General features: G+C 41.6%; 3 protein-coding genes across 5 annotated transcripts; 1 reads left to right on the top strand and 2 right to left on the bottom strand.

Annotated features, from left to right (window-relative positions):
- Positions 1-2867: 2867 nt before the first annotated feature.
- On the top strand, positions 2868-26015 carry m (miniature). Of its 3 annotated transcripts, none has more exons than XM_070208706.1 (8): positions 2868-3059; positions 4450-4616; positions 13528-13633; positions 21032-21185; positions 21252-21379; positions 22105-22252; positions 22807-22929; positions 23004-26015. In XM_070208706.1, exons 3-8 carry the CDS (start codon positions 13556-13558, stop codon positions 24392-24394), a joined length of 2022 nt encoding a protein of 673 aa, XP_070064807.1. In that variant the 5' UTR covers positions 2868-3059; positions 4450-4616; positions 13528-13555; the 3' UTR covers positions 24395-26015. The 3 variants fall into 3 exon arrangements, with proteins under 3 accessions (XP_070064807.1, XP_070064802.1, XP_002059548.1); XM_070208701.1 differs by having other exon boundaries at positions 2868-3176; XM_002059512.3 differs by having other exon boundaries at positions 2868-3176; positions 4443-4616.
- On the bottom strand, positions 14948-15963 carry LOC6636164 (farnesol dehydrogenase). The gene is made up of 2 exons (XM_002059514.4): positions 15329-15963; positions 14948-15259 (listed from the first exon to the last, which is right to left on the bottom strand). The coding sequence occupies exons 1-2, from the start codon at positions 15899-15901 to the stop codon at positions 15080-15082; spliced, it is 753 nt and encodes a 250-aa protein (XP_002059550.1). The 5' UTR covers positions 15902-15963; the 3' UTR covers positions 14948-15079.
- LOC6636025 (farnesol dehydrogenase) lies at positions 17434-18436 on the bottom strand. The gene is made up of 2 exons (XM_002059513.4): positions 17804-18436; positions 17434-17746 (listed from the first exon to the last, which is right to left on the bottom strand). Exons 1-2 carry the CDS (start codon positions 18374-18376, stop codon positions 17567-17569), a joined length of 753 nt encoding a protein of 250 aa, XP_002059549.1. The 5' UTR covers positions 18377-18436; the 3' UTR covers positions 17434-17566.
- Positions 26016-26786: the final 771 nt, after the last annotated feature.

Below are 26786 nucleotides of genomic sequence, written 5' to 3'. Positions count from 1 at the left end.
CGGCAACTTCAACTGGCAAATGGCAAAAATAGTTAAATAGTCGACTTAGGCAAATTGGCACGAGGCGATCGCAATGCCAACTGGCAACCGGCAACTGGCAAGCGGCAACTGGCCAGTGGAACAGCAATCGGAGCAGCAACTGACGGCAGGTGAGTTGAGGAATTACAATGATGCGATGCCAGTCATAGAACGAGGCGACGTTAATAGATTTACACGCCAACTGAAACAAGCCAGAAATGAAAGACAACAACAACAGCAACAGCAACAGCAACAGCACGGCAGCAACTGTTGCTGATGATGCCAAATTGAAAAGTAGACTGCGCATGCGTGGAATGGGAATGAGAATGAGCACAGAATCAAACGCAGAACAACTGACAAAACACACAACGAACAACGAACTGTGCAACTGTGCAACTGTGCAACTGTGCAACTGTTGCAGCTAAACAGTTGCCACAGCATACAGTTGCCGTTGATGACCAACAGTTGCCCGGGCAGCGGCAACATTGTTGCCCAGTTGCCCAGTTTGCCCCCGTGTTGCACGGCTCGCCCATGTACAGCTAATGAAGCGAGCGGATGCGGCGCTTAGGCGCAGCAATCAATTGTCTTTCACTGTCTGGCAACTCTGTTCAAATGTGCATAGATATAGGCCTTATAATAGAGGCACTCTATAAAGCTAATACAAATAATAACTATGCAAAATAAATGATTATTATAAACATAACTATTGTTTATATATATATATATATATATGTACATATAGGATAATTACATATCTACAGACATTGGCAAAGGAATCACACATTGCTTTAGCATCATATACAGTTTATTATCAAAGCCGTTATTTGTATGATGTATGGCAACCCTTTGCAACAAATAAAAAAAATGAAAATGAAAAGAAATTGAACCTAAGGACAAAAGATAGGAAATATCTGACAATAAGGAATTCCATGCAAATGCTACATCGCTGTTTATCACACTTTTTCTTTGTTTCTTTTACTTTCATGCACATTTTCTAACCAACATATCAATTTTTGTAAATATTCAAAATGCGCAAAATTCATCCATAAAATAAAAACAGGAACTGTTAATGCAGCATCACAAATTCATTAAAAAAAAACACAAATCGGTTTATATACTATATGCAAGCGTAAGTGGAACAAAATTGGGAGACAAGTGTTGCCACCTAGCGAAACATAAAGAAGAAGAAAGATCTTACAAAATGACAGTTGTTATCTGGCAGTTCATAACGGGCAATGCCTGTTGCGTACAGGGACATTGCGATATGTGTATGTGTGCCATATTGCAAGATGAACATGTGCGTGTGTGTGTGTGTGTGTGAGTCGCATAAGCAAGGTAGGTGACGAGGACGCAGCCAAAGACGAAAGCGTAGACGCAGACGACGTCGACGCCCGCCAAGTCAAACGTTATTTAATCAGAATCGCAAAGGCAAAAGGCACAGCCAGAGAGACAGACAGAGAGAAATAACTGGCCAGCAGACGTCTCAGCAGCGTCTGTAGCAAAACAGCAACAACGACAGGTGCCTGGCAGCGACAGCGACGGCTACGGCGACGGCGACGGCGGCAGCGACTGCTTGAAAAATGCAGCAAGAAATAAAAGCTGGCGTGTGGAGTATGCGAACGCGACGGCCAATCAATTCTGAGAAATGAAAACGCCGTCTTCGGCATCGGCTGTTGTTCTTGTTATTGTTGTTGTTGTTGTTGTTGTTGTTGTTGCTGGCACAATTGTGCGATGGCTGCCAGTCCGCAGGCAAAGCAAAAGCCACAGCCACACATAAACATAAAAGAATGCGAAGAAATGCAAAATGCAAACACCACGAGCCACTTTCCAAATGCATTCATGATGTTTACCGTTGAAATGCGCCCAGTTGCCGCTCTGTGACTGTGTGCAAAAGAGAGGCAGCATCGCAGACTGAAGCTGAGACGGCAGCAGCGGCAGCGGCAGCGGCAGTGGCAGTGTCAGTGGCAGTGGCAGCGGCTGCACTGGCTCTAGCAGCGGTCTCTAACAACGAATGCGGAGAAAAGCACAAGCACACAAGCAACAACAACTTTGAATCAAGCACGCACACATGCGCACAAAGCAGCAGTGGCAGCGCGCACACACAAGTGCTGCCCGCAGGGTTGCCAATTGCGCAGATTTTAACAGGTTTAGCTAAAAGAAAATTATACGACATATTTAAAATAAATAAAATCATTTGCAAATCGAGATATGGTTAAAAAAGCAATTTAATGTGATTATTAATATGTACTAAATATATATTCAAAAAACTGCTGCTATTTACCAATTAATCGTGTGTATTAAAATAATGTTTGACAACTCTGTTGCCCGCAGTAATAACAATAACAACAACAACAACAAATTAGCCGCCGCTGCAGCCACCTCTGCCGTTTGCTTTTAATGAACGCTGCGCGCTTTAAGTTCAAGTTCAAGTGCGCTTCGACGTCGACTGCACTGTCACTTAACAGATCCTGCAGGAGCTTTAAATTGCCGCTGCAACCTTTTGAAATGTCCAATTACCAAATGATTCAGCAATATTAGTGCAGCTAATCAGGCGAACTGTGAAGCAAAGAGTGCTAATTGAGCCTGTTGAGTGCCAGTTCTATGCTGGCGACGCGTCGGCTGCTCTGCTGTGCTCATTTGTGCAGTTGACGTCGCTGTCGACGGCGACAGCGCAACAATATATCGTTGAGAGCGCCGGCGCAGCCAGTTACAGGCGGCTGCCTCTACTCTGCCGCAGATTTTGCTATGTGTGTGTGTGTGTGTGTGTGTGTGTGTGTGTGTCTTGTCTTGTCTTGAATTTCTTCTTCTGTTCCCGACAGTTACATTACGAGGCCAAAGAAAGTATCTTGGCTGGCTCGCGTGTATTTCGCGTTCGTCGCTCGACGAGTTCACACGTCTTTGGCTCGCTTGGCGCATCTAACACAGAATCCGAAACCGATTCTGAGTCCGAATCAAAATCCGAATCCGAATTCCGCTCGGATCGTGAACGAGTCTCGTTTTTGTCTCGTGCTCTAGCCCCAGCCAGACGCCCAGTGGCCAGTGTCAGTGTATTAAATTCTTATTTTTTTTTTGCTGTTCTGTTGTTCTTTTCGCAATTACCGTTATTCAAACACACGCACACATACACACCACAGACTTAGCGGAGATCTTACAGTGAAGTGAGTGTTATTGTTGTTGCTGCCAGACATCAGTCAGCCCTGAGTGGGTAATTAAACACAAAAAGCAAAAAAAAAAAAAAAAAACAAAAAGGAAACTAAAGAATCTATACATTTTTTTTCTGGTGTTTACAATTTTTTGTTTTTTAATTTTCTGTGTAAAAAAAAAAAAAAACAAGAGAAACAAAAATTGTGTGCGCTAAAGGATGCCAATTTGACTCCAATCAGATCAAATGGGACACAAGCTAAACAAAGTGGAAGAAGAAGCTGCATTAAATACCGCTGCAATTGCACAGTGCCGGGGGAAGAGAGGCTGCTGTTGCGGGGCAGGTTGCAAGCGGATTCGGCATTTCATGCTTTCTAATTTTTTCCAATTAGCACAAAAGCTGTATGTGCGCTCTCCCCCCGCACCCCTCGTCATCCCTCACGTTATCGGTCTGCGCTCAATTGAGAATCGAAAAAAAAAAAAAAAACTGATATCAAAGTTTTCCGTTACGGATGTTTTTCACATTTTTCACCGCCACAGCAACAGAAATATTATAAAAATCATTACGCACACAAATCAAAACGACCCACAAAAAGTGGCTTGACATGATGTGCTTGCCCCCCCCCCCCTTCCTCTCCTCTCCGTAAACTCACAATTATAAAAAAAAAAAAAAAAATTTCCCATATACTCGCTACTTATTGACAATTTAACCAATGCCATTCACATTCCCCATTCACACACACACACACACACACACATGTTCTGTTCTTTTTGCTGTGTGTGTCTGCGGCTACCTATCTGCAGGCCGAGCGAAAGAAAGAGAGAGAGACGAACTCACACACACACACACACACACACACACACAGGCATGCTTATGTGTCAAATGGCAACTAATCACTAATCAGTTGGCATCATCATCAGTCGCTTGGACTTTTCAACTTTTCAATGTGAAAAATACTTTATGATATGCTCCTCCCCCCTGCCTCCAGCCTCCTGAAGACACACACACACACACACACACACACACACATATACACACACACCCCGCATTTCACCTGAGTTGCTTGGCTGGTTACCTGGCTGCTTGGCTGGTTCTTATTTACGTTTACGTGTTGTGCAGCGCTCTGTCGATTTCACTTCAGCTTCTTCTTCAGAGCACTTGCATGTTCTTCTTCTTCTTCTTCTTCTACGACTACTTTTTTTTTATCGTTATTTTGTTATTTATTTTATTTACTTTTATAACATATTTTTTTTGGTTGCTATTTTTTATGCGTTCGCTTAAGACTTTAGTCCGAAAGCTAATAAAATCTTTGACAACACACACACACACACACACACGCGCGCACACACCCACATACGTATCGCGCAGAAAGCTCTGATTGGGTAAAGCTTTCCAGGACCAACGGATCGAGCGCGCACGCAAGAGCGTTAAAAACGAGGACATTTGCTTTTCAACGGTAAGTGCTCGATATAAGAGTATGCATATAAGAGTAGAAAGAGTATAAGACACAAAGCTCTACACCATTTCTATGGCATTTATGCACGTCCCTCAATAATGTGGATAAGCCAGCGTAAAGCCAGCGTAAGTCATTCGCAAGGCCTTTAACTGTGAACTGATCTAATTATTAACTTCAAGTCAAGTTAACTTACTCCGAATTCATCTGCATTGGATGAAATATTTTGTCAGTTCGAATTGTTTGCTCGCTTTGTATTATTTTTTTCTGTCTCTATTATGCAATCATTTTTATTCGTATCGTTTCTATCGCTAAATTTAACGAATGCAAATGCTGCTTTTACTTCTGTGCATATATTATTTATTATTTAATATACCTTAGTTCATGGTTCTAGCTGTTTCTTCTTGAAATATTCTTAAATTCTTGACTTTAACGCTGTCAATACAAATTATGAACTTGATCTTAATCAATTCTTTCGCATTTAAGTCTTTTTTTTTTGTGGCGCCCATTATTTTCTCTTAGTGTATTGATGATAATTAGGTTTAAACGCGAGCCTAATGAGTTCACAAATCAATCAAATCGAATCAAATCAAAAGCCATCGAATCGCTAAAGTAAACAATGCGCGCACACACACACACACACTGAGAGAAACGATCGGTGTTAAATGCATCTGATCCGTCTTGGAGCGCATTAAATACACCGTTAACTACTTCGAATTCTAATCAAGCTGATGCGACAAACCAAAGAACGCCGCGCGGTGGCACAATAAACTCAATTCCTCGCGCCAGTTTATAAAAAAAATCACACACACAAACCATGAGTTCTAGATAGGCGGAGGGGGGTGGGGCAAGGGGGGGGGGGGAGAAAGAGACAGGTAAGAAACACGCGACTTGTCCATAAATGCAATGCCAAGTTGCCATTTGCCATTTGGCAGTTGTTGCTGTTGTTGTTGTTGTCGCATCTGTTGCAAGTTGGCAAACGGAGTTCAACTAACAGCTACACCTGTGTCCGTGTGCGTGCGTGTGTGTGTGTGTGTGTGATTTTCTGTCTTGGCCTCAAATCATTTGCTTTTCAGCCTGAAACACCCTAAGCAGACGTGACACGTTCAAGTTTCTGGCATCTATTTGATCTATAATCGTGAACTCTTTGCCTATACCCTTGCCTGGGGTACACAGATATTATCACAAATTATGTGACAACAAATTTTTCACATGCAAATAACAACTATCTTAGTTATGAGCAGTATTATATTGAAATATGTATATATTGTTTAATTGATCAATTTTAAAATTATTTTTAGCAATCGATTTTTAATATTTAACGTAACAAATGCCAATATGATATTAAAGCCGATTAAAGATTTTGGAAAATTGTTCTCTGGCTACTTTGTGATATCCCAGATAGATATCCGATAATCGCATTCAATACACGTTTTCAGTTTGGTTTCCATGTAGAAAGGACAAACATTTATCTGATATTAGAATATTTTAGCTTGAAGCAAGTGTATCGAATATTCGACTAGATCGAATGGAACTCGGCTGCTCTTTTCGTATGGTATTCGTTCCTTTCGTACTTTCTGTGAGCCCATAGATCTTTTTAGCATCTGACTGTTGATTGTCGTTTGAATTCATTTGGTATTCATGCATTGTCTTCAACTTTCGTGCACCAACAGCTGGCAATAAACAGCATTAACTTGTCGGGCTGCTGTTTGAATTGCCCCCCGCCGCACGTTCGATGTACCTGGCCCCTCTCTGATCCATAGCCCCGTTCAGTGACTGTTTCGGTTGGCTCTTTGATAACGCATAATTTATGAGCTGCCGCCCAAGACAATTTGATTTTGGCCAGCTTCGTTTTTATTCAGCAAGAATAAGCCAACTCACACAGCTACAGATACAGATACACAGATACAGATACACAGATACTCACAGCTACAGATACGGATACAGATACAGAGATACATTTACGGCTTGGCAAACACGCGATTGGCCTTTTCTTCGTAAAATGCTAATTTGGCGCTTAACAAGTTTTCAACAATTTCTCGATATCTTTTCTGGCGTCTAACTGTTCTTTGCCTTTCTACATGCTGCAACATCGTCAGATACAAGCCATATACTCCTCACCTACCCAACACTCCCCTCGTTCTCATTTGAATGGTGTATGAATGAAATGGAAATCGGTTTTGCATCTCGATAAGCCCAAATGAATGAAAAGGGAGAGTGAAGCGAGTTGAAAGAACATGCAAGCACACTAAAGATACAAATTAATCCGCAGCTCCATCAAAAAGAAACTCTCAACTTCCACTGTAAATGAAGAAAAACTCGTTGCAAAGCAAATGAAAATACTCTTTAAATTCTTCTGTTCGACACATTCCACTGCCCAATGTTCATTTGAAAGCCAAGATCCATTTCCTTTATCTACTTCAACTTTGTATATTTCTGGTATTTTTGCAAATATACTAACTACTTGCTAGTATTGTCACACCCATACGAAATTATTAATATACATGTATATCAGATGTAAGCGCTTCAAAGTTTATATCGGTTTTTCTAAATGGCTTGTATTTGGTATATTCTTGGTATTTTCCAGAATATACTGATAAATACTTGTTAGTATTTTTAAGAAATGCGTTATTTCCTTTAAGTCAGCTGTAAGCAATTGAAAGTTAATATTAGTTTTTACATAGTATTTCAACTTGGTATATTTTTGGTATTTTTCCTAAATGTGCTAACATCTACTCGTGAGTATTTTTATATGCTTACGAAATCAGGATCTCTAATATTAACTGCAGAAATATATCAACAAATTTGATGATCAGGAAAAACAACCTAAGAGATTCAATGATTATCATCATTATAATGCGCCTGTCAAATTTGACACCAGCCTTTAAGCTGTGGTAGATATCAAGATGCTTGCGAGTTACTCGATCTCTGAAAGACTTCGCTTGTCAATGCACTTGCAAAGCTAAGTGTACTCAGCTGAAGAAAATTTAGATTTGCTAAACAAATTAAACAAGTCCCAAACACACAGAACTCCAGTGTAAAGTGTGTGTGGGATTTTGTATGCCTTTCAGGGCTTAGAACTCTGCGAGTCATTTGCATATTGCCATAAAATGAAATGCTTCCCTTGCACTCGCATGTGGCAGGCACTGATAAACAGCAGCTTGGGCTGCAACGCATTCAACTGTTCCCAGCTGCAGTTGGAGTTGCTGTCAAAACAAAAGCCGCCGCCCGGAGATGCTGACGGAGCGGGGCCGAGTGGCAGTTGTTGTCGCGCAATTCCCAAAGCATTTTGTGCCACCAAATTGAAAAGTTGCCGCTGCGGCTGTGGCAGCTACGATTCTTGTTGTTGTTGTTGTTGTTTTTGTTGTTGTTGGGCCATTTGACACGTTGTCGGTCTTTAGAGCGGCCCATTTTGAACATTAGAAATGACAATGGCATGGCCTCAGAAATCTCTAACCTCTAACCTCCCCCCAAGCCCGAACACACAATTTGCATCTTGTGGCAAGCACAGTTTGCAAATCCTGGTTCTTGGCACTTGCCCAATTTTCGGTAAACCCAAATAGGCACATTCGATGCGTTTAACTGCGATAAACCGATTCAAGAAACTGTTTTTAAACGGCTTGAGTCCCTTTATTAAGTGCAAGTCGGCAAATATCTGCTAAATGTGTTCAGCTGATGTTTGAGTACCTAGCTAATTTTTGACATGTAGATGGTAAATCGGCGTGAGATCTTCACATATTTTACTTTAAAGCATTTGCATATATATAAAATATGTTTTTAAGTGCAAAATATACACAAATATTTCCACAATAGATTAAATCTTAATTTTAAGTACATACTTAATATTTGACATGTAGATGGTAAATCAGTGCTGACAGCTTTACATCATTTGCGCTTATAAATAATATGATTAAGTGTATTAAAAATACACAAATATCTCCTAAACTTGCTAACTTGAAAAGTACTTTAAAAAGCATTTTTTGGCAAATATCCGTAAAAGTTGTGAACTAAAGAACTCATTAAAATGTTGACGATAATACAAATATACACATTTATTCGATATCAAAAGACCGCAAAATCAATTGAATGGCTAATTATGGGGTGCAATGAAAAATAGCTCTTTGAAATTTGTGCCAACTTTTTGATCAAATATAAACATGTTTTGTTAGTGTACATATTCATGTGAACGCTGGTGTATGCGGCGCCCAATGGCGAGCAATTAACCATTACCAACTAGACCAGTTCGGGCGGCTGCTCTAGAAACCGGTTTAATTAAAATCAGGTGCAAAAGAAAGTGAACCATTTTCAGCTATATATATTATATATATATCTATATATCTTTATACATATATATATATATATATCTAGATGTATATATATGTCTAATAATCAACATTAATTGTGGCCATTGTGCCGCAGTTTTCATTGTTTGGCCGTCAAGAAAATAAAAAGCCGGCAGAGTGTAGGAAAATATATATTGGAGAAAAAGAAAAAGAAGAGTTTCATCAAAATTTATGGGTAACTGCGTTTTGTTCGGTGATTTACCGTTTAATGCTTTATGTGCGCGCGCGTGTGCGTGTGTGCGTGTGTGTGTGTGTGTGTGTGAAAATGCCGCTTCGATTGGAAAGTGGTCTTTTTCCCAAGCCAAACAAACGCCCGAAAAACGCCGCATTTGATAGCTAATTTAAAAAAGAGCTGATCGACAAAAAAAAAAAATCGCTTAAGAAAAAAAACGAGTTGTGAAAGAAAAGTGAAAACTGTGCGACAATTCGCTTTTCCATTTCATTTGTAGCGGGCATCGATACGTTAATGGCTTATTAATGAAATATTGTGGCACTGCCCCAAGCATATCAGGTGGCAAGTGGCGCACCCGCCACGCCGCTCGCCCCATGCCCTGCGTTGCACAGCCAAAATGCGACGCTGTTAATTGCAACTTGGCTGTGGCAGCAACTGCTGCAGCTGCAGCTGCGGCTGCGGCTGCCGGCTGCCGGCTGCCAGCATTAACATTAATTAAGCGCTAGCGGAGCGTGCAACATGCGCCGCCAACGGCGCTGCCACACGTTGATGCTACTTTCTATGGCTTACATATTTGGGCCTGCCGACTCTCGGCTTAAGTAGATCCCCGCCAGGCCGGCGCATTTAATTGGGTGCAGCGGCAGCGGGGGCAGCTGCCACATGCAAAACAGTTAGACGCGACGGCGTCTGCAACGCTGTGTGGCATTTAAGCTGCTGCTCGCTCTCTCTCTCTCTCTCTCTCGCTCTGTCTAGCTCTTAATACCCTAACTTCGTATATAGCCATAAATATATTGATATATGCATATATATTCCTGTTCAGAGCAACAAATATTTTAAGATAGTGCCCATTGTTGAGCTTCAAGTTGGGCGTGAGCTTATAGGAAATGGGAATAGGTTTTTTATAATATATATAATATGCCTTAAGCTGTTCTAGTTCTTGTTCGCAAGGGTATTCAAAGTTCGGCAACAACAACATGCGCCCAGGTGTTCTTTACAGTTAACTATATTGTAATCTGTTCTGTGCACACGGAACCCGCGGCCAATTAGCCAAGTTAAGAGTGAAAAGCGCTGCCCAAAAAAAAAAGAGAAATTAATCGGCCGCAAATTAAAGACAACAAACTAAATCAACAAAAATCTACAAAATAAGGTAGTAAAAAAAAAAAAAAGTGTGTAAACTTTATAGGTAGACAATTTACCGTTGTTCAATCGCATTTCCATTGATTCGTTGTCTTTGTTGTTGTTGTTGTTGTTGTCGATGTTTTAAACAATTTACAGTTCTGCGCGCGATTCTGACCGCATTTTTGCGCTTCAATTCGAAGGCAACAACAACAACAACAACAACAACAAGAACAACAACAACAACAAGCAATAACAAGCAACAACAATGGCATGTGGCAGCTGCCAACTGTATCTGTATCTGCATTTTGTATCTGTATCTTGTATCTTTTATCCAGCAGCTGCTGCTGCCCATCTGGCTTAATGTGTGCCCGGCTTTTGTTCGAATTCGGCACACAAATCGATGAAAAGCCGCTTCGCGCATACAATTTCGATTTCATTTTCACCTGTTGTTACCAGCGAAACCCGCTACCCTCCCCTGACCGTAAGCTCCACCCCCCTTTGGGCGGTAAAAGTGTGCAAATACAGGTAATCATAAAAGAGAAATATAAATACAACTACGCATAGCTGAACTTGATTTTGTTTGTGCTTTGCTTTTATTATTATTGCTTCAATGTGGGCTGGTCCGTTGCTCTGTTTAACTGGCTGACTGACTGACTGATTGACTAACTGATTGATTGATTGCATGACTCACCACATGTCGGTAAATTGTCTTTCAAATTTCTGAGCAACGGCAGTGAAAGTGCGCCTGCTGCTTGATCAATAGAAATTTGAGAACTGAACAACTTCCCGACAAAACTTTTGTGCATAAAACCCATTTTAAACAGATTTTAAATTGAGCTTCGAACTTGGCTGATTTCCCACACTAACTTCATCACGTCAAATATTAAATATTTTTCGTAATATTTGCAAGAAATATATCAATTTAGTAAGCCCCAAATAAGTTTTCTTATAAAATTTTGTTTTGTTCTAATTTTATGCTAATATTTTTATATCTTAGAAAATGTTTTAGGCGCAATACCAAATCGTTATTGAATTGATTCCAGATTCATTTATCCCCAGATTTATTGAGCATTACGAACCTTTATATCTATTATCTCTTATCTGAGGACTTCTTCTTATTCTTTTTAAATTGTCTGCCATGTCAGCTCTGTGCATTATCTCTTGATTATCTAAATTGTATTGATGTGCTTATTTTAATAATTTCTTTTGTAATTTTTTATTTATGTGCAATCGAAGTACGTTGAAATTATACCCAAACAATATCATAAGCCAAATTGCTTGGCCAGCTCACGCTTTTGGGGCGTTAACACAATTTGCGGCGCTGTTTTTGGCAACGGAGCAAGCAGCGGGAATTGGGCTGTGGCCCCTGGCCTATGGGCCCCTGATCCGGGAAACGGGTTTCAATTTTGGGTCCACCAAAATTAGCCGCCTTGTCGTTTATTAAATTTCAGTTTGTTTATTGCTGCCTGTTCAAAGCGGCATCGAGCCCCAGAGATGTGCCACAGACAATTTGGTTGGATCCGTTGGAAGCATGCTGAGATGCTGAGACATGGGAAATGTTTTTCTTAAACCTGTTTCTTGACATTCAGAGATTTGCACAATTCAACGATTCCGATAACTATCGATAACTTTAGCTAATTCCAGCCATAATATGATATTTGAAACATAAGCATACACTTAATCGTTTATCGCTTTTCGATTTGTCCTCAAATGAAACCCTTTCTGGCCTCGACTAATTATTTATACGGGAAAAACACTACAATACAATTTCATTAGATTTTGCATGTTTATACAATAACTAGCGATAACTATCGATAAATAGCATATAGTTATAAAAGTGCAACCCTTGCAATCTGCACAATTGATCCATTTCGATAACTTTCGATAACTCTCTATATCAGTCGATCCTGTCATAATTTATAGCAGCTTGTAGCTAAGGCTTTGCACATTCATTTCGCATTCACGCTTATCGATAACCATTCGGATTTCTGTCTAATTGATCAATTTCGATAACTATCGATAACTCTCTGTATTTGCCAATTTTTTTCGCATTCATATATAAACAGCTTATCGCTTATCGATAACTGTACAAGTGCAATCCTTGCAGCGTTCGACTAATTTATGCGGCTTGCTTTTCCGACCTCGCCGTTTTGTGGGTCACGACGAACTGGACCAAGCGTGAGAGACAGTCAAAATGCATTTGGCACTTGGCATTCGCATTCGTCAAGCTCTCCCAGCAGATTTTCGCAATTGGCCAATTTCTTTTCATTAGCCGCATTTGAAACGCCACCCACTCAGCCACTCACGCCAACTCTCGCCTGCTGCTAAGTGGCTGTTGCAAAGTGCCGCACAGTGGGACAGAATGCGCAAATCTTGCCAGCAAAAAGAAATGATGCTGTTGCTCTATTAAAAAGGCAATTGCTTGAGTATAGAACTAAATTATAAGACTGGGGTGTATTTGTATATGCCAAGGTTTTATTCGGTTTATTTATAAATAAAAACTTCAACAAATCATGTTGTATAAAATTTATAAAATTATTATGAAATCTGTATATATAATGTTATTTAATTGTTTATTATTTGCTTATTCGTTGAGCAATTATTGAGTGCCTATCAGAGATAGACTCGTATTGGGTCTGGTCAGTTCTGAACGACCTCACAATCTCTAAATGCATTATCGCAACTTCGATAACAGTGAACACTTGATATTTTCATTTATTTTAAATGTAGCACAAACATCATCATGCTGACACTTAATAGACCCTTTCTTATCTTAGCTCTTTAGCTTCGAGTCTTTTGTTGCATAATACATTGATGCATAAGCTAAAATACTAACTTACTTTAAGTAAAATGCTTCGCTTTAAATCGAAATTTAGGCCTCTTTTTAAACGCGTTTGAACGTAATATTTTTAGAGACCCCATACGAGAATCCAATATAAATATCACAAATAGAAACTTATTTATTTTAATGAAGAGTTCCAAGAAACGAGCAACTGCTAAACTTCATGGAGTTCTTAAGATTCCAAATCATTTAAAAGATATAGTTGAGATTTAAAAAGGAATTAAACGATGTTAACCGGGAAGTGTTCGTCGCACGATTAAAGCTCAATTGTTTGTTCTGCTTTTCGTTGCACTTACAACCATATTGAACCACTGTACGGCGAATAACAGGTGCGACAGACACTTGCCCCGCCATTGTGATGACACTTTGATGTACGGTACATGCATTGAATCTGATTATTTAACCAGGTCTTCTTGTTGTTCTCGCTTTCTTTTGCAGATATAGCCGCAGCGCCCACATCGCCAGCATGTGGAGCCCACAAAAAGGTCCTACACGGCTGTGGGACCTTAGATTTAGTAGCTGTATATTTATTTTACATTTAATGGTGAGTACAATTTGAAAGTAAATTAAAATTAAGGTTGGGAAAGAGAAAAATTTTATATTTTATGTATATAATAACATGTGTGTGTGTGTGTGTGTGTGTGTGTGTGTGTGTGTGTGTGTGTGTGTGTATGTGTATGTTAGTGTATGCATGCATGTATATATGCATTTATGAAGATATGTACGCATCCTTGTTTCTTATACCAAAGGCAAATTTAAATAAAACGATTTTCTATCAAGAGCCCTTCTCCTCGATTCTCAAAAATTCAAGTAAGCCCAGCAGTTTTTCAGCCTTAGCTAGTAGTGTAGGGATTTTTGTTGCTATTTTTTTTCTGTAATTTTTGGTATTATTTTTTGTTTATTTGGTTTGTTTATTTATATGTATGTATGTATGGTTGCATGTATGTACGCATATACACATACATTCATACATATAGATATATATATGCATATATACAAATAAACATGCATACATATATATGCAGACATGCACACAAACATATATGTATGTATGAATGCACATATATAATATATGTAAGTATGTCTGCATTTATGTATGTATGCATCCGGGCATCTATTCATACATGCGCACATGCATACATCTATTCATACATGCGCGCATACATACATGTATGCATACATGCACGCACGCAGACATGTTTGCGTATATACATGCACACATGTTTGCGTATATACATGCACGCATGCATGCATGTTTGCATATGTACATAATGTCAGATGAATTCTGACAAAGACCTTTGAAAATGAGTTTGAGACCGATCGGATGGAAAACCATATTTCGAATTTACAGAACGATCTTGGACAATCAGTTTCCGATCAAATTTAATTCATGCCATATCCAAACTATCATCTATTAATTTTTACCACTCGTCTATCACTTCGAATCTACACAGAATATACAAATATTTATAATTAACTCGATCATTGATCTAGACAAACATTGATTATGTAGTTCATACGCACTATATCTTATCAAGAGCACATGATATGGCAAATCGAACGCTTTAATTTTGACATGCTGAGTCACATATGGGCGCCCTTTAACCACTGAGAGAGGCACTGATAGCGAGAGGGAAAGAGAGAGAGAGGCATAGCTAGGTAGTGAGAGAGACAGAGAGAGATAGAGAGATACAGAGAGAGAGCGGAACAGAATGTGAAAAGAAACGATCGGATCAATATGTTTTATAGTGTTTTTACCTACCTATTATAATACCCTATGCCCCATAAAATAATGGGTATTATGGTTTTTTGTTTATGCAAATCTCTAAGTTGTACAAACCAAGAAAAACGCATCGAATATAAAGCAGAAGCCTTTAAAAATCTAATCAAAGATCATAATTATTAAAAGAAAAAAAATATATAATAAATATAATTTTACAAGGAGCCTTCTACAGGGTATCTATATATGCAATGCATCCATTTGTCGAACTTAGAATCTCTCGCCAATGGGCTTGATCGTGAGCTCGTGTATTTGGACATTCGGCGGCGTTTGAATGCAATAAGAGATCGCATCGGCGACATCCTCAGATCGCAGCATGGGAAAATCGCCCACACGTTCCAAAAGGGACTTGTCAATAATTTCGGTATCCACACCGCCGGGACTAATGCTCTATGGTGGGAAAAGCACATTGTTAAACTAATCGATATAGTTAGACAGAGTATGTCAGGTGCGACTCACTGTGATCTTTATTTTGGTGCCCTTGTTGAGGAACTCCTGGCGTAGCACCTCGGTCAGTGCGGTGATCGCATGCTTGGATGGCGCATACATATTAAGGCTCATTTGCGGCACAACGGGCACCGAGTGTCCGGCAATGCTGTTCACAATGAGTATGTGACCATCGTCGACCTTGCGCCGCTCCAGCGAGAGAAACGCCTCGCGCGTGCACCAGGAGACGCCCAGCACGTTGGTGTCCAGTATGGAGCGCAGATCGGCGCTGTTGCCTTCGCTGATGATTTTGGTGTGACGCACAATGCCCGCATTATTGATCAGCACATCGGCGCCGCCCAGCTGTTTGTCGATCCAGGCGAAGGTATCGATCACCTGCTGCTCCACGCTCACATCGCACTTGCGGTAATGGAAGCGCTTTGCCTGATCCGCGGGCAGCTTAGCCTTCAGCTCCTGCAGCCGATTCTCGCGACGCGCCAAACCCACCACGACCAAGCCCTTGGCCACCAAATCCTTGCAGCAGGCCTCACCAATGCCCGAACTGGCGCCGGTTACCACGGCCACACGATTCAACCAACGATCCATTTTCTTCAATATATTTTTGTGTCCGGCTGGCGAGCTAACGACGCTGTGACTGAACGCTAATGTCTCCGGCGGCGTCAGTTTTATAGCGCAACTGGTTCTGCGTGAGCAGCTGATCGCCCAGCCCGGCACACCCACCTGCCGGACCCCTCGCTGTGGCGAGCGTAATTCGTATATGTAGGTATCTAAATGTTCGATTCGAAAAGAGTCGCGTCATGCTGATAGCTCTATAACCCACTGCCCACTTAATAGAATCTAACCTTGACTTGCTCGCTGTCTATTTGGTTGGGAGAGGGTCTTTTGGCTTCTCCTCTCTCTCTCTCTCTCTCTCTCTCTCTCTCTCTCTCTAACTATCTAGCTCTCTGTGCGATTTGATGATAGTCATCATAAGAAGCGATTTTAGTAGCCTAATTTCACAAGAGGCTAGTAAAATCAAGACGAAATTCTATTTTTCTGGAATGTTTTACATGGAGACAGTTAGTTCCATTAAGTATATTTATATATATAATATGTAATCATTATGTATGATCAGTTATAGTTATAATAACTGATCATATCATTCTACGTTTCTCCTGACTTGAATGTAAAAGCGCGCGTTTGTTTTGTATTTGCTGATCTTTATATATTCATATTGTTCCCCTTAGAAATGAATGAAAGGGTATAATTGGCTTGTGGAAAAGTATGTAACAGTCAGAAGAAAGCATATATATTATAGATCAGGATGACTAGCTAAGAGGCGCTGCAGACTTAAAATTTGAATTAGATATTTTTTATATCATAGTTTCACAATACATGTTAGCAAATTTCAGCAGCCTGGTACATTAAATATGGTATCCAGATTTTGAAAAAAAAAGCTATATTTTAAAGCCTTGCTTCTTGATAAATAAACACTTTTGTATGAGAAATTGTAATTACGATCGGACTACAAGCTCCGAGAAAGAACAGTTGCAGTCTGTCCATGTGGAAGCTGGAATGTTGGTTAAGGGTATCTGCACTTCGGGCACACCCGACTGGAATGCGCCTACTTGTTTAATTGTCGAACGTATTTCATTTCGTATGCTACTCATGCGAAATTGTTTGGGAATGTTTTTGCTTGTTGAAAGCTGAAAATAAGCTTTGGATTCGTGACGCAATAAAACAAACTTCATTTAATAAGCATGACTTACAAATTCTTACGTGTATTCTTTCGCCCAGTGTAGACAAACACACACGCATGCCCAAAAGCTGGCAGGAAATTAAAAACCCATTTGGCCTACCCTGTGTTCGGGCAGCAAGGGAGTTGTGATTCATGAGTACAGTTGACTATTGATGTTTAACTAGAATACTCATAATCTATAAAAAGTTGATTTCATATGTCGGGCTAGAGAACTGAGGCAGCCACAGGGTATAGCCTAGTCGACTACTCTAGATTTAACGCAAATTTCAAGCACCGACTTAATTAACTATTGTGTTTTTGTATCTGAGGACAACTTCCAACATGTCAACATATCCAAAATAAAACACACTTTTTAGTGAAATATAATCATATATTATAGAGACTAAATTAAAAAAAAAATAATAATAGAGATAAATATAGTTTGACTTGGACCTTCCATATTGGAGCTATTATCTTATGTCATGCGAATAGTTCCGAGCCTTATACAGAGTATCTATAGCCTTGGGATGAGCTTAGAACTTCTCGCCGATGGGCTTGATCGTGAGCTCGTGTATTTGAACATTCGGCGGTGTCTGAATGCAATAGGAGATCGCATCGGCGACATCCTCGGACCGCAACAGGGGAAACTCGCCAAGGGACGACAAATTGCTCGTATCAATAATTTGCGTATCTACAGCGCCGGGACTTATGCTCTACGGTAGAAAGCAGACATAAAGTAATTGTTATAGGGTATGTCAAGGGCGACTCACTGTGATCTTTGTCTGGGTGCCCTTGTTGAGGAATTCCTGGCGTAGCACCTCGGTCAGTGCGGTGATCGCATACTTGGACGGCGCATACATATTGAAGCTCATCTGCGGCACAACGGGCACCGAGTGTCCGGCAATGCTGTTCACAATGACAACATGTCCGTCATTGACCTTGCGCCGCTGCATCGAGAGGAACGCCTCACGTGTACACCAGGCGACGCCCAGCACATTGATGTCCAGTATGGAGCGCAGATCGGCGCTGGACTGCGAGTTCAGGATTTCGGTATGCAGCATAATGCCCGCACTATTGACCAGCACATCGGCGCCGCCCAGTTGTTTGTCGATCCAGGCGAAGGTATCGATCACCTGCTGCTCCACGCTCACATCACACTTGCGGTAATGGAAGCGCTTTGCCTGATCTGCGTCCATGTTCGCCTTCAGCAGCTGGAGTTGATTCTCGCGACGCGCCAAACCCACCACGATCATGCCCTTGGCCACCAAATCCTTGCAGCAGGCCTCACCAATGCCCGAACTGGCGCCGGTTACCACGGCCACACGATTCAACCAACGATCCATATTCTTAAGTATTCTCTCTTTCTGTGTCCGTCCGACTGGAGAGCTAGCAAAACTTTGACTAAACTCTTAATTTGAGCGTCGAGTCACTTTTATAGTGCAACCGGTTGTGCGTGAGCAGCTGCTTACCTGTGCCGTCCCGCCACACCCATCCCGCCCACTGGTCGTGATGGGAAAGGTAAGACATAACATAGGTAGCTAAATTATTAATTTGAAAAGTGTCGCGTCATTCTGTTAACCGCAATTAACCGCTGTCCGCTCAATAGAATCTAGCCTCGACTCTGTTGTCTGGTTAGGGTCATTAAGCCTCGCTCCCTCTCTTTCCCTCTCTCTCTCTCTCTCTCACTCGCTCTCTGAACAGGCTTAATAATTTGAAACAACTGACTGCTTTGCAGATGATTTAAATGACTCACACATTCATTCGGGCTGCCAGTTCACATTTAATTTGTATCTCTACCTATGCCAACAAAGGGAGGTCTCAGCTACAAACTTACTTTATGTGCGTGACTTAAGAAAGTGCTTCAGAAGGTTGCCTCACAGTGATTTTCAATGTATTTCATTTAAAAAATATTTCCTTTCGATTATTATTTTATGGCTTGCGAATGGCCTTGGGACCAGGCTCAAAGTTGTACAAATTTACGTATTTAAGGCTTCACGAGAAGGTCAGGACTTAATGTCCTTGTTGACATATGCCACATGCTGGGTTTCTTGGACAGACTAGACAGACTGAATAGTAAATGTCTGAGCTTATCAAGATGTCTTAAGCCCCCAAGAAAGAAAAAACGAACGGACGGACGGACATAGCTTTATCAACTCGGCTATTGTTGCTGATCTAGAACGTAAATGGATCAGATATAATCAGATATGTCTCTTTCTGTATGCTCAAATTATACCCAATGGGAGTGTGACCTTTTGAAGGTGTTTTGCCGCCCTTCAAAAAACAAACGAAAATAAATCAAAATAGATACTTTAGCTGCGAGTTAAGTCCTCTGCTGCCGAGTGTAATCCATGTAGCCTGGCAATGTGGACGCTGCAGACAACTTGGCACCGCCTTTTGGCCAACTGGATGGGGTAGCAGCAGCAGCAGCAGAAGCAGGGGCAAGAGCAGGAGCAGAGGCACGGACAGGGGCAGCGGCAGCTGTCGTTCATAATTTTGAATGGTGCTTTTCGCGTGGCGAATGGTTATCAACTTTTACTGCAAGTGCAGCAAGAAATTGCATTTTGTCCCGTTCGATTAAAGCCAAGACCAGCCTGGCACCGTCTAGGAGCTGCCGGGCAACCAGCTTTGCGGCAAGTATGCAAATCCAGCCAGCTAGACGAGTTGCACGGCGACATCCACGGCCACGGCCACGGCAGCTGCTGTTGCTGTTGCTGTTGCGGCTGGAATTTGCTTTCTCGATGCCTGGCAACAATTGCAAAACTAAATCTAAAGCGGAAACTTGGCGCATTGCATTTCGTTTTTATTGGCAACATGTTTGGCGGGGCCAAAAAGTGTAATTAAGCACAAAACATCAATAGACTGATGTGCATTGTGTGCGGCTGCCGTCAAGGCCGCGGCTGTGGCAGCCAACGCCAATTTTAAGGAGTCGGGTTAACGCCCTGCGAATCGCAATCAAGGCAACTAACTAACTAACTCACCAACAAATTCCAACATGCAGGGGGCAATCTGCGGGCACAGCCTCGTACCATTCCAGTTCAGATGCCAGTTGCCAGTTGCCAGTTGCCAGTTGTCGGCAGGTGCTGGCAACAGCAGCAACAACAGCAGCGGCGGCAGCAGCAGGTGTCAAGTTTGCCAGTGGGAATCGCGTTAATTAGAAATTATAACGGGCTACATATCGTTGTCAGTCGCATCAGTTAAGAGATCTAGAAATGCACGAACATAAAAACTTTCTCAAAAAAAAAAAAAAATAAATAAATAAATTACATCCAGAAAAGTCAATTAAGTGCGCTGCGAAATGTTCAAGTTATTTACAGCCTTGATCATTTCCCACATTCCATACACTGCCAAACAGTTTGTCCCGATCTAAATGCGTGTTAAATATCTCTGCACAAGTAAATCGGTGAAATTGTGCTGAAATTGGATTTATTAAGGGGCTAAGAACGTATTTTTGAAGTCGACGTCAAGCAATTTAATGGGAATTTAACAGACTTTTGCCAGCTGCTCCAAAAATCTGTTTTACAAGCTGGTTAAAAACGTTTACAAGCTGGTTTTGAACTTCCTTCTTAAAAGATGCTCCTAAGTTCCCTAATAGTTTATTAAGTGAAAATGGAGTTCATTGGAAGTTGCTCCAAAACTCATTTGCTTACAGTCTACTTTACAAGCTGGTTGTAAACTTTTTCAAGCTGGTCTTAAACCTCTTGCTTTTAAGAGGTGCTCCAAAATTTTTTAATAGTTTGCTAAGAAGAAATTAACTTAGTGATGAATGAACTTAAGTGACTTCAAAACGCATCTATTCACAGCCTGCCTTACAAGCCGCTTGTAAGTTCCTGCAAAGATGGCTTGCAATTTATGTAAGAAAAAGAGCGTAAATATGTTTGTTAATAACTGAAGCCTCGTTTATTTGTATTTACTTCAATTAGTGTCGGAGCAATATGCTCTAATCTTTATAAGACTTCGCTTGAATTTCCGTATCTTTGTTTTTCTATTTTCGCTTATAGTTTAGTTTAGTCATAGCTGGTAATGAACTGTGGCCCATGGATCGGCCAGATGGTATGCCAAACATAGTTTCACTGGAGGTCATGTGTGGTAAGGATCATATGGACGTACATTTGACGTTCTCCAATCCCTTCGAAGGCATTGTTAGCTCCAAAGGTGCGTACGACAAGACCAAACACTGTTCATAGCCGGACTTTATTCAATGTTTTTCTTTTTTCACAGGACAACACAGTGATCCGCGTTGTGTGTATGTGCCACCATCGACGGGCAAGACGTTCTTCTCGTTCCGCATCTCGTACTCACGCTGCGGCACCAAACCGGATCTCAACGGCCAGTTCTATGAGAATACGGTAAGTGGCACGTCCATTCACATCAAATTTAGCAAATGGGAATACGAAAGCGATCCTTAAAACAAGCGCTTATCAAATGCAAACAACTTTCAACTTATTATATTTGAGAAGAGAGTGATCGTATAGCAATGGGAGAGCCTGATCAATAAAGATTTTGATCGTACATTAAGGGAAGATCGATAAAGAGAGTGATCGTACGTCAAGATGGGGATCCACCCTTTGGCCCGTATATGAACGATCTGAAGTCAACGATCGATCATTGAGAGGCATCTTAGGAAAAGCAATTGTACATAAATTACTAGTGAAGAGTGATCAAGAGTGATCGAAATGCCTTGATATTTGAGAAGAGAATACGATCACGATTTAAATACTGAGTCTCTCAATCATACACCATGCTATCCATGGGACCATCAAACGCAGCTGTAATTAAATGCTGGCAAAAGCGCTCCTCGAATCTGTGTTCAGTGCTCAGTAAACAGGACTCCTCAATGAAGATTCCCATGGTGCTCAAAAAGAGAATCGATCATAAAGTTAGCTGCTGCTCATATGCCAAAGCAAGCCCATGGGAGCCCATTGAGTTGAGCTGCATAACTGATCACTGATCGCTGATCGCTGATCGCTTTCCCACGTTGCTGCACGCTGTGCATTCACCTGCTCGAGGGCCATTTACTTAACCCGCTAAACCGCTAAACCGCTAACCGCTAAATGGCATATTGTGACCGCAGGTAGTCGTGCAGTATGACAAGGATCTGCTGGAGGTCTGGGACGAGGCGAAGCGTTTGCGCTGCGAGTGGTTCAACGACTATGAGAAGACCGCCTCCAAGCCCCCGATGGTAATTGCCGATTTGGATGTAATACAGCTTGACTTTCGCGGTAAGTAGCGTGGGCCCTTGGCCTTTTCTCTTTCCTTCGCATACCCTGTACCCATTGGCAAACGGGCATCATGATTATGTGAACATGTATGTAACAGACAAAACACCTCCTATCTATTCTATATACATATATTCTTGAGACAATCAAACCATGTCAGTCCGTATATAAACTTTCATTTAACCATATCTCGAGAACTATAATTGTTTAAGACGCCAAATTTGGTATGCAGATATTGTTGAAGCATACACAAATTAACCAACAAGAGAAACGCGAATAGCACCAAAGGCAACCGAGTTATTAGAAGCTAATAAATAAATATATCCAATTCTATAGAGCTATATCTATATATCCTACTTCTTTCTGCTTTGCTTTTTAATTAAAAGTTTTACTGGGCATAGCCCCAATTGAAGCTAAGGGACGTAATGGCCGAAGCTGGGTACAGGGTATCTGCTAGTCTGGCAGCTCTGCTCGTTTACTTTTTCAATTAGCTGACCCCAAAAATTAAAAAAAATAACATTTTGTCTGCTGCTCTCCCTCCCCTTCGTCTCGCACAGGCGATAATGTTGATTGCTGGATGGAGATACAACATGGCAAGGGACCCTGGGCGCCGCCGGTGAGCGGCATTGTGCCACTGGGATCGACGCTCACCTTGGTGGTGGCCATCAACGACTATCGCGGTAAGTGGCCAGCAGCAAATCCAGCTGTTCCTGCTCCCCAACTAACGACTCTCTCTCTCTCTTTCTTTGTCCAGGTGAATTTGATATGCGCGTCAAGTCGTGCGTCGCCTCGGACGGCTCGGGACATGTCATCAATCTATCGGATGAGTTTGGCTGTGTGCTGCGTCCCAAGATGATCTCACGCTTCCTCAAGGCGCGCGCACCCGATGAGCGCGCCACGGTCATAACCTATGCCTTCTTCCATGCCTTCAAGTTTCCGGATGCGCTCAGCGTGCACATCAAGTGCAAGGTCGAGATTTGCCGACACGGCTGCCTGGATCACTGCCAGAACACGGCGGCCGGCGAGGGGCTAGGCCCGGCCATTGGCAATGCCCACGAGCGCAAGGATGTGCACATCGGTGATGCCATGGGCAGCAGCAGCAACAATGATATGCACAGAGATCTGGCCATGCCGCCGGCCAACCTGGGTCACGGTCCGCAGTCCGGACACCATGGCCTGGGCATGGGCTTGGGCATGGGCATGGGTATGGATCATGACATCTTCTACGAGGACATCATACACGATCACAAACAGACCATGGGCGGCGGTGCTGGCGGCGGCGGCGGTGGGCCTGATCTGTACGAGGAGAAGAGCGGCAATCTGCAGCCGCGACCCGTGCACGAGGACCCCGATGAGGAGGCCGATCTGTCCGATCTCTTTGGCGACGATGATTTGAGCGATATGGATGGCGACGGTGAGCGCTATTTGGGACTTAAGAAGAGCGGCAAATTTCCGCACGGTCCACGCCAGCTGGAGGCGCAAAAGCGCATGGGCGTGCCCATGGCCGGACCGCGCTCTCTGGAGCCGAAATCTGAGCTGGATGATGTGCCGCGTCCCGTTTACCGGCCACAGGCGGAGGCATTGAAACAAACGCGCGATGATCACATTGATCTCGACGAGCCAAATGCCAACAGCTCCACAGAGTCGACGGCGACACAGACGCAGACACAGACGCCGCAAGGCAGCAGCCGCCGGCGTCGTCGATCCTTGGTCATAGCGGATCGCAAGGTGCGCAGCGCCGATGTCGGCGTCAGCGGGCTGTACGATGTCATCTCTGAGGCGGATCTGGCCTTCTCGCCGGACTCCAAACAGGAGGCGGTCACCGTCTTTCAGGGCAAGATCAGTGAGGAGGTCGTCTACGGCATTTGCATGCCGGTGCCCGGCTTCAGCATACTCTTCATCGTGGTCATCTCGGCGACCATTGTCTCGGCGCTAATTGCCGGCTCACTGCTCTATCGCTATCAGCTGCAGAAGGAGGCGCTCGAGAAGCAGACGCCCATGCCCGTGCCGGGCACACTGGCCTCCTGGATGACGCTGCGCCTCTTCCGCTTGCGACACCTGCAACAACAGCAGCAGCAGCAGCAGCAACAACAGCAGCAGCAACAGTTGCCCAGCGCCACTGCTGGCCATGAAACGGTGCAGTGAGGGATCGCTTCTAGTTCCCTGCCCCTGTCCCTGTCCCTGCCCCCTCAAGCCTAGCCCCAATCCTGCTGCAACAGTTTTAACTTATTTATTTATACTATATATATTTTTTTTGTTTTTTTTGTTTAACCACAAAGAAAATGTCCTACTGACTGGCGGGTTTTGCACCTGCACCTTTTCCAAACTCAGCACAGATAGAAGACAAATTAAGTAGAAGAAGTAGCCACAAAGATAGAGAAGAAACAGAATGGAATGGAGCACGTTTTCATTTCAGGAAACGCAATGGAATGGAACATGCATGCAATTGAGTAGAAACCGAATGGAATGGAATGGAATGGCATGGATAAAGCTTTCTTTCACTCGTTAACTTTGGAATAGAAATAGAAAACAAAATGCAATGAAATATACATCCGACGATGTCCAAATTCGTTAGTAAGTAACAGAGAGAAAGAGAGCGGAATTTAGTATGTTTTCCATTCATTCGCAAGTTAAAGAAGAACAGAAACATAATGAAATGGAGAATTTCGCTAGAAGAAATATATCAAAGCTTAACATGCTTCGGCTCATGTGTGACAAATAAATAGAAGGGAACGAAAATGGCATGAAACACCGTCGTGTTCACTTTAAAACCTTTTCAGTCCTTAGTTAGCAGCTCGGAAAGTGGGAAAAGCGAATAGAATGCAACGTGCATTGATTCATGTGCTAGCTGGAATGTGGAATGGAACACGTATTCGTCCACTCGTTAGTTTCTTACTCGTTAGTTCTTTGCTCTCGTCAGCTGAAACGGGCAACATGGCAATACTTGAAGGCAATTGGTTGGTACCCAACACTCCCAACTGATCCGATAGAGAGATGCGTTCAATGTCCCGATCAAGTGTTTTTTTTTTTTTTTTGGTGCTGCATAATATTTATTTATTTATGTGTATTTTTTTTTACTGGGTGCATTTAGTCGTAAAATCTGCAATAACATAAACGAAGAATACAAATAACAATAGAGTTTGCCCAATATATACAATAAACGTATTTCTAAATAGATCAACGCACATGACTAAAATTAGGGGACACTTATTTATTTATTGACCTTACACTCTATAAGAATCTAAACTATGCTACAGAGAGAATCGCATAATATTTGAAAAATGTTCGAAAATATTTCAAAATCCATCAACAAGTCATTCGAATGCGGCGTTTAGCGAATTTTAAGCGAAATTTTAGATAAAATTTTCAACTTTTTCATACATCTAAATTCACATAGATCAGCAATAGGGCATATATAGTGCATATATATATATATATATATGTACGCATACTTTTGGCATGATTTTCTTTTGTCTGAAATTTGAAAACCATATTTCTAATCTATGTGAATTTGGCCTTATGTACTTATTACCTATTTAAACAATTAGTAAATTATTATTAGAGAAATTGAATCAACAAAACAAACGAAAACAAAACCACAACAAATGCAAATCGGTTGTCAAGGCCAAATAATTTATACAATCTTTATTTAATTAACATTTTTTTTAATTAATACTCGTAAAGCTAAAGAAAAGTGAACAAAACAAAACTCTGACAATTGTAATGAACTAAATGCAAAAACAAAATAAATACTTATAGTTAAGATTAAATATACTATAAATATGATAAATGATGCGTCTTTAACTTAACACTGCAAGAAATTACCCGGCGTTGTCCGGGCCAACTGGAAGCTAAGAACTTAACTTAAAAACAAAAGCTAAATAATTGAGACTTAAAATTTGTATATATTGTCCGATGTACAAAGAAAGATGAAATCTTGGCCCTGACATAAAGATTGGTCTTTAAATACCAAAGGTAATCAAGAATTCTGAAGCAAAGTACTGCCGAAAGTTATGAAGAAGCAAACTTTATCATCATCTGGAGCTCGGAATACTTTTGTCCAATACCCCTTTGAAATATATTCGATTTAATATTTTTAAATAACGCTTGAAATTTAAATAGGGGTTTATATACCTTGGATTGTCATAAGCCTAAGGCACAATTTTCGCTGCATGCATTTAGGCGGCTAAGAATGCGTCTTGCAGCGTTGCCACCTTGGTAAATCTGATGGAGATTTGATAACAATTGGTCACACGTAAACTTGACATCCACTCTGATATGGAGTTAAACAGAGATAAGTGCAGCAACAGAGAGAAGCTCCTTCAGCAGTTTATCATGTTGGATCGTAATAAAAATAAATAAAACAGCATAATATAACTCTTTTATAATTGTCGTTTATTGGTTTTGCTCGTACATACATGCAATGCTGTATTTGTAATTCGTACATTTCGTAAATAAGTAAATAGATAATTGGATATAAAGGTTATGTGAGTACTCGTACGCTCGGTATTTGTATTATTCAGCTAAGGAATTCGAT

The sequence above is a fragment of the Drosophila virilis genome, chromosome X (genome assembly GCF_030788295.1).
Source record: "Drosophila virilis strain 15010-1051.87 chromosome X, Dvir_AGI_RSII-ME, whole genome shotgun sequence".
In the NCBI taxonomy this organism is placed as follows: Eukaryota; Metazoa; Arthropoda; class Insecta; order Diptera; family Drosophilidae; genus Drosophila; species Drosophila virilis.
This window is presented reverse-complemented; position numbering and strand designations above follow the sequence as displayed.

What these genes read in the sequence shown, in the direction of transcription:
- m (XM_070208706.1), top strand. Translation starts at nt 13,556, where the DNA reads ATGTGGAGCCCACAAAAAGGTCCTACACGGCTGTGGGACCTTAGATTT. An exon ending in AATACAGCTTGACTTTCGCG is followed by an intron (nt 22,253 to 22,806) that starts GTAAGTAGCGTG and finishes CGTCTCGCACAG; the next exon opens with GCGATAATGTTGATTGCTGG. An exon ending in GGCCATCAACGACTATCGCG is followed by an intron (nt 22,930 to 23,003) that starts GTAAGTGGCCAG and finishes TTCTTTGTCCAG; the next exon opens with GTGAATTTGATATGCGCGTC.
- LOC6636164 (XM_002059514.4), bottom strand. Translation starts at nt 15,901, where the DNA reads ATGGATCGTTGGTTGAATCGTGTGGCCGTGGTAACCGGCGCCAGTTCG. An exon ending in GCACCAAAATAAAGATCACA is followed by an intron (nt 15,260 to 15,328) that starts GTGAGTCGCACC and finishes TTCCCACCATAG; the next exon opens with AGCATTAGTCCCGGCGGTGT.
- LOC6636025 (XM_002059513.4), bottom strand. Translation starts at nt 18,376, where the DNA reads ATGGATCGTTGGTTGAATCGTGTGGCCGTGGTAACCGGCGCCAGTTCG. An exon ending in GCACCCAGACAAAGATCACA is followed by an intron (nt 17,747 to 17,803) that starts GTGAGTCGCCCT and finishes TTTCTACCGTAG; the next exon opens with AGCATAAGTCCCGGCGCTGT.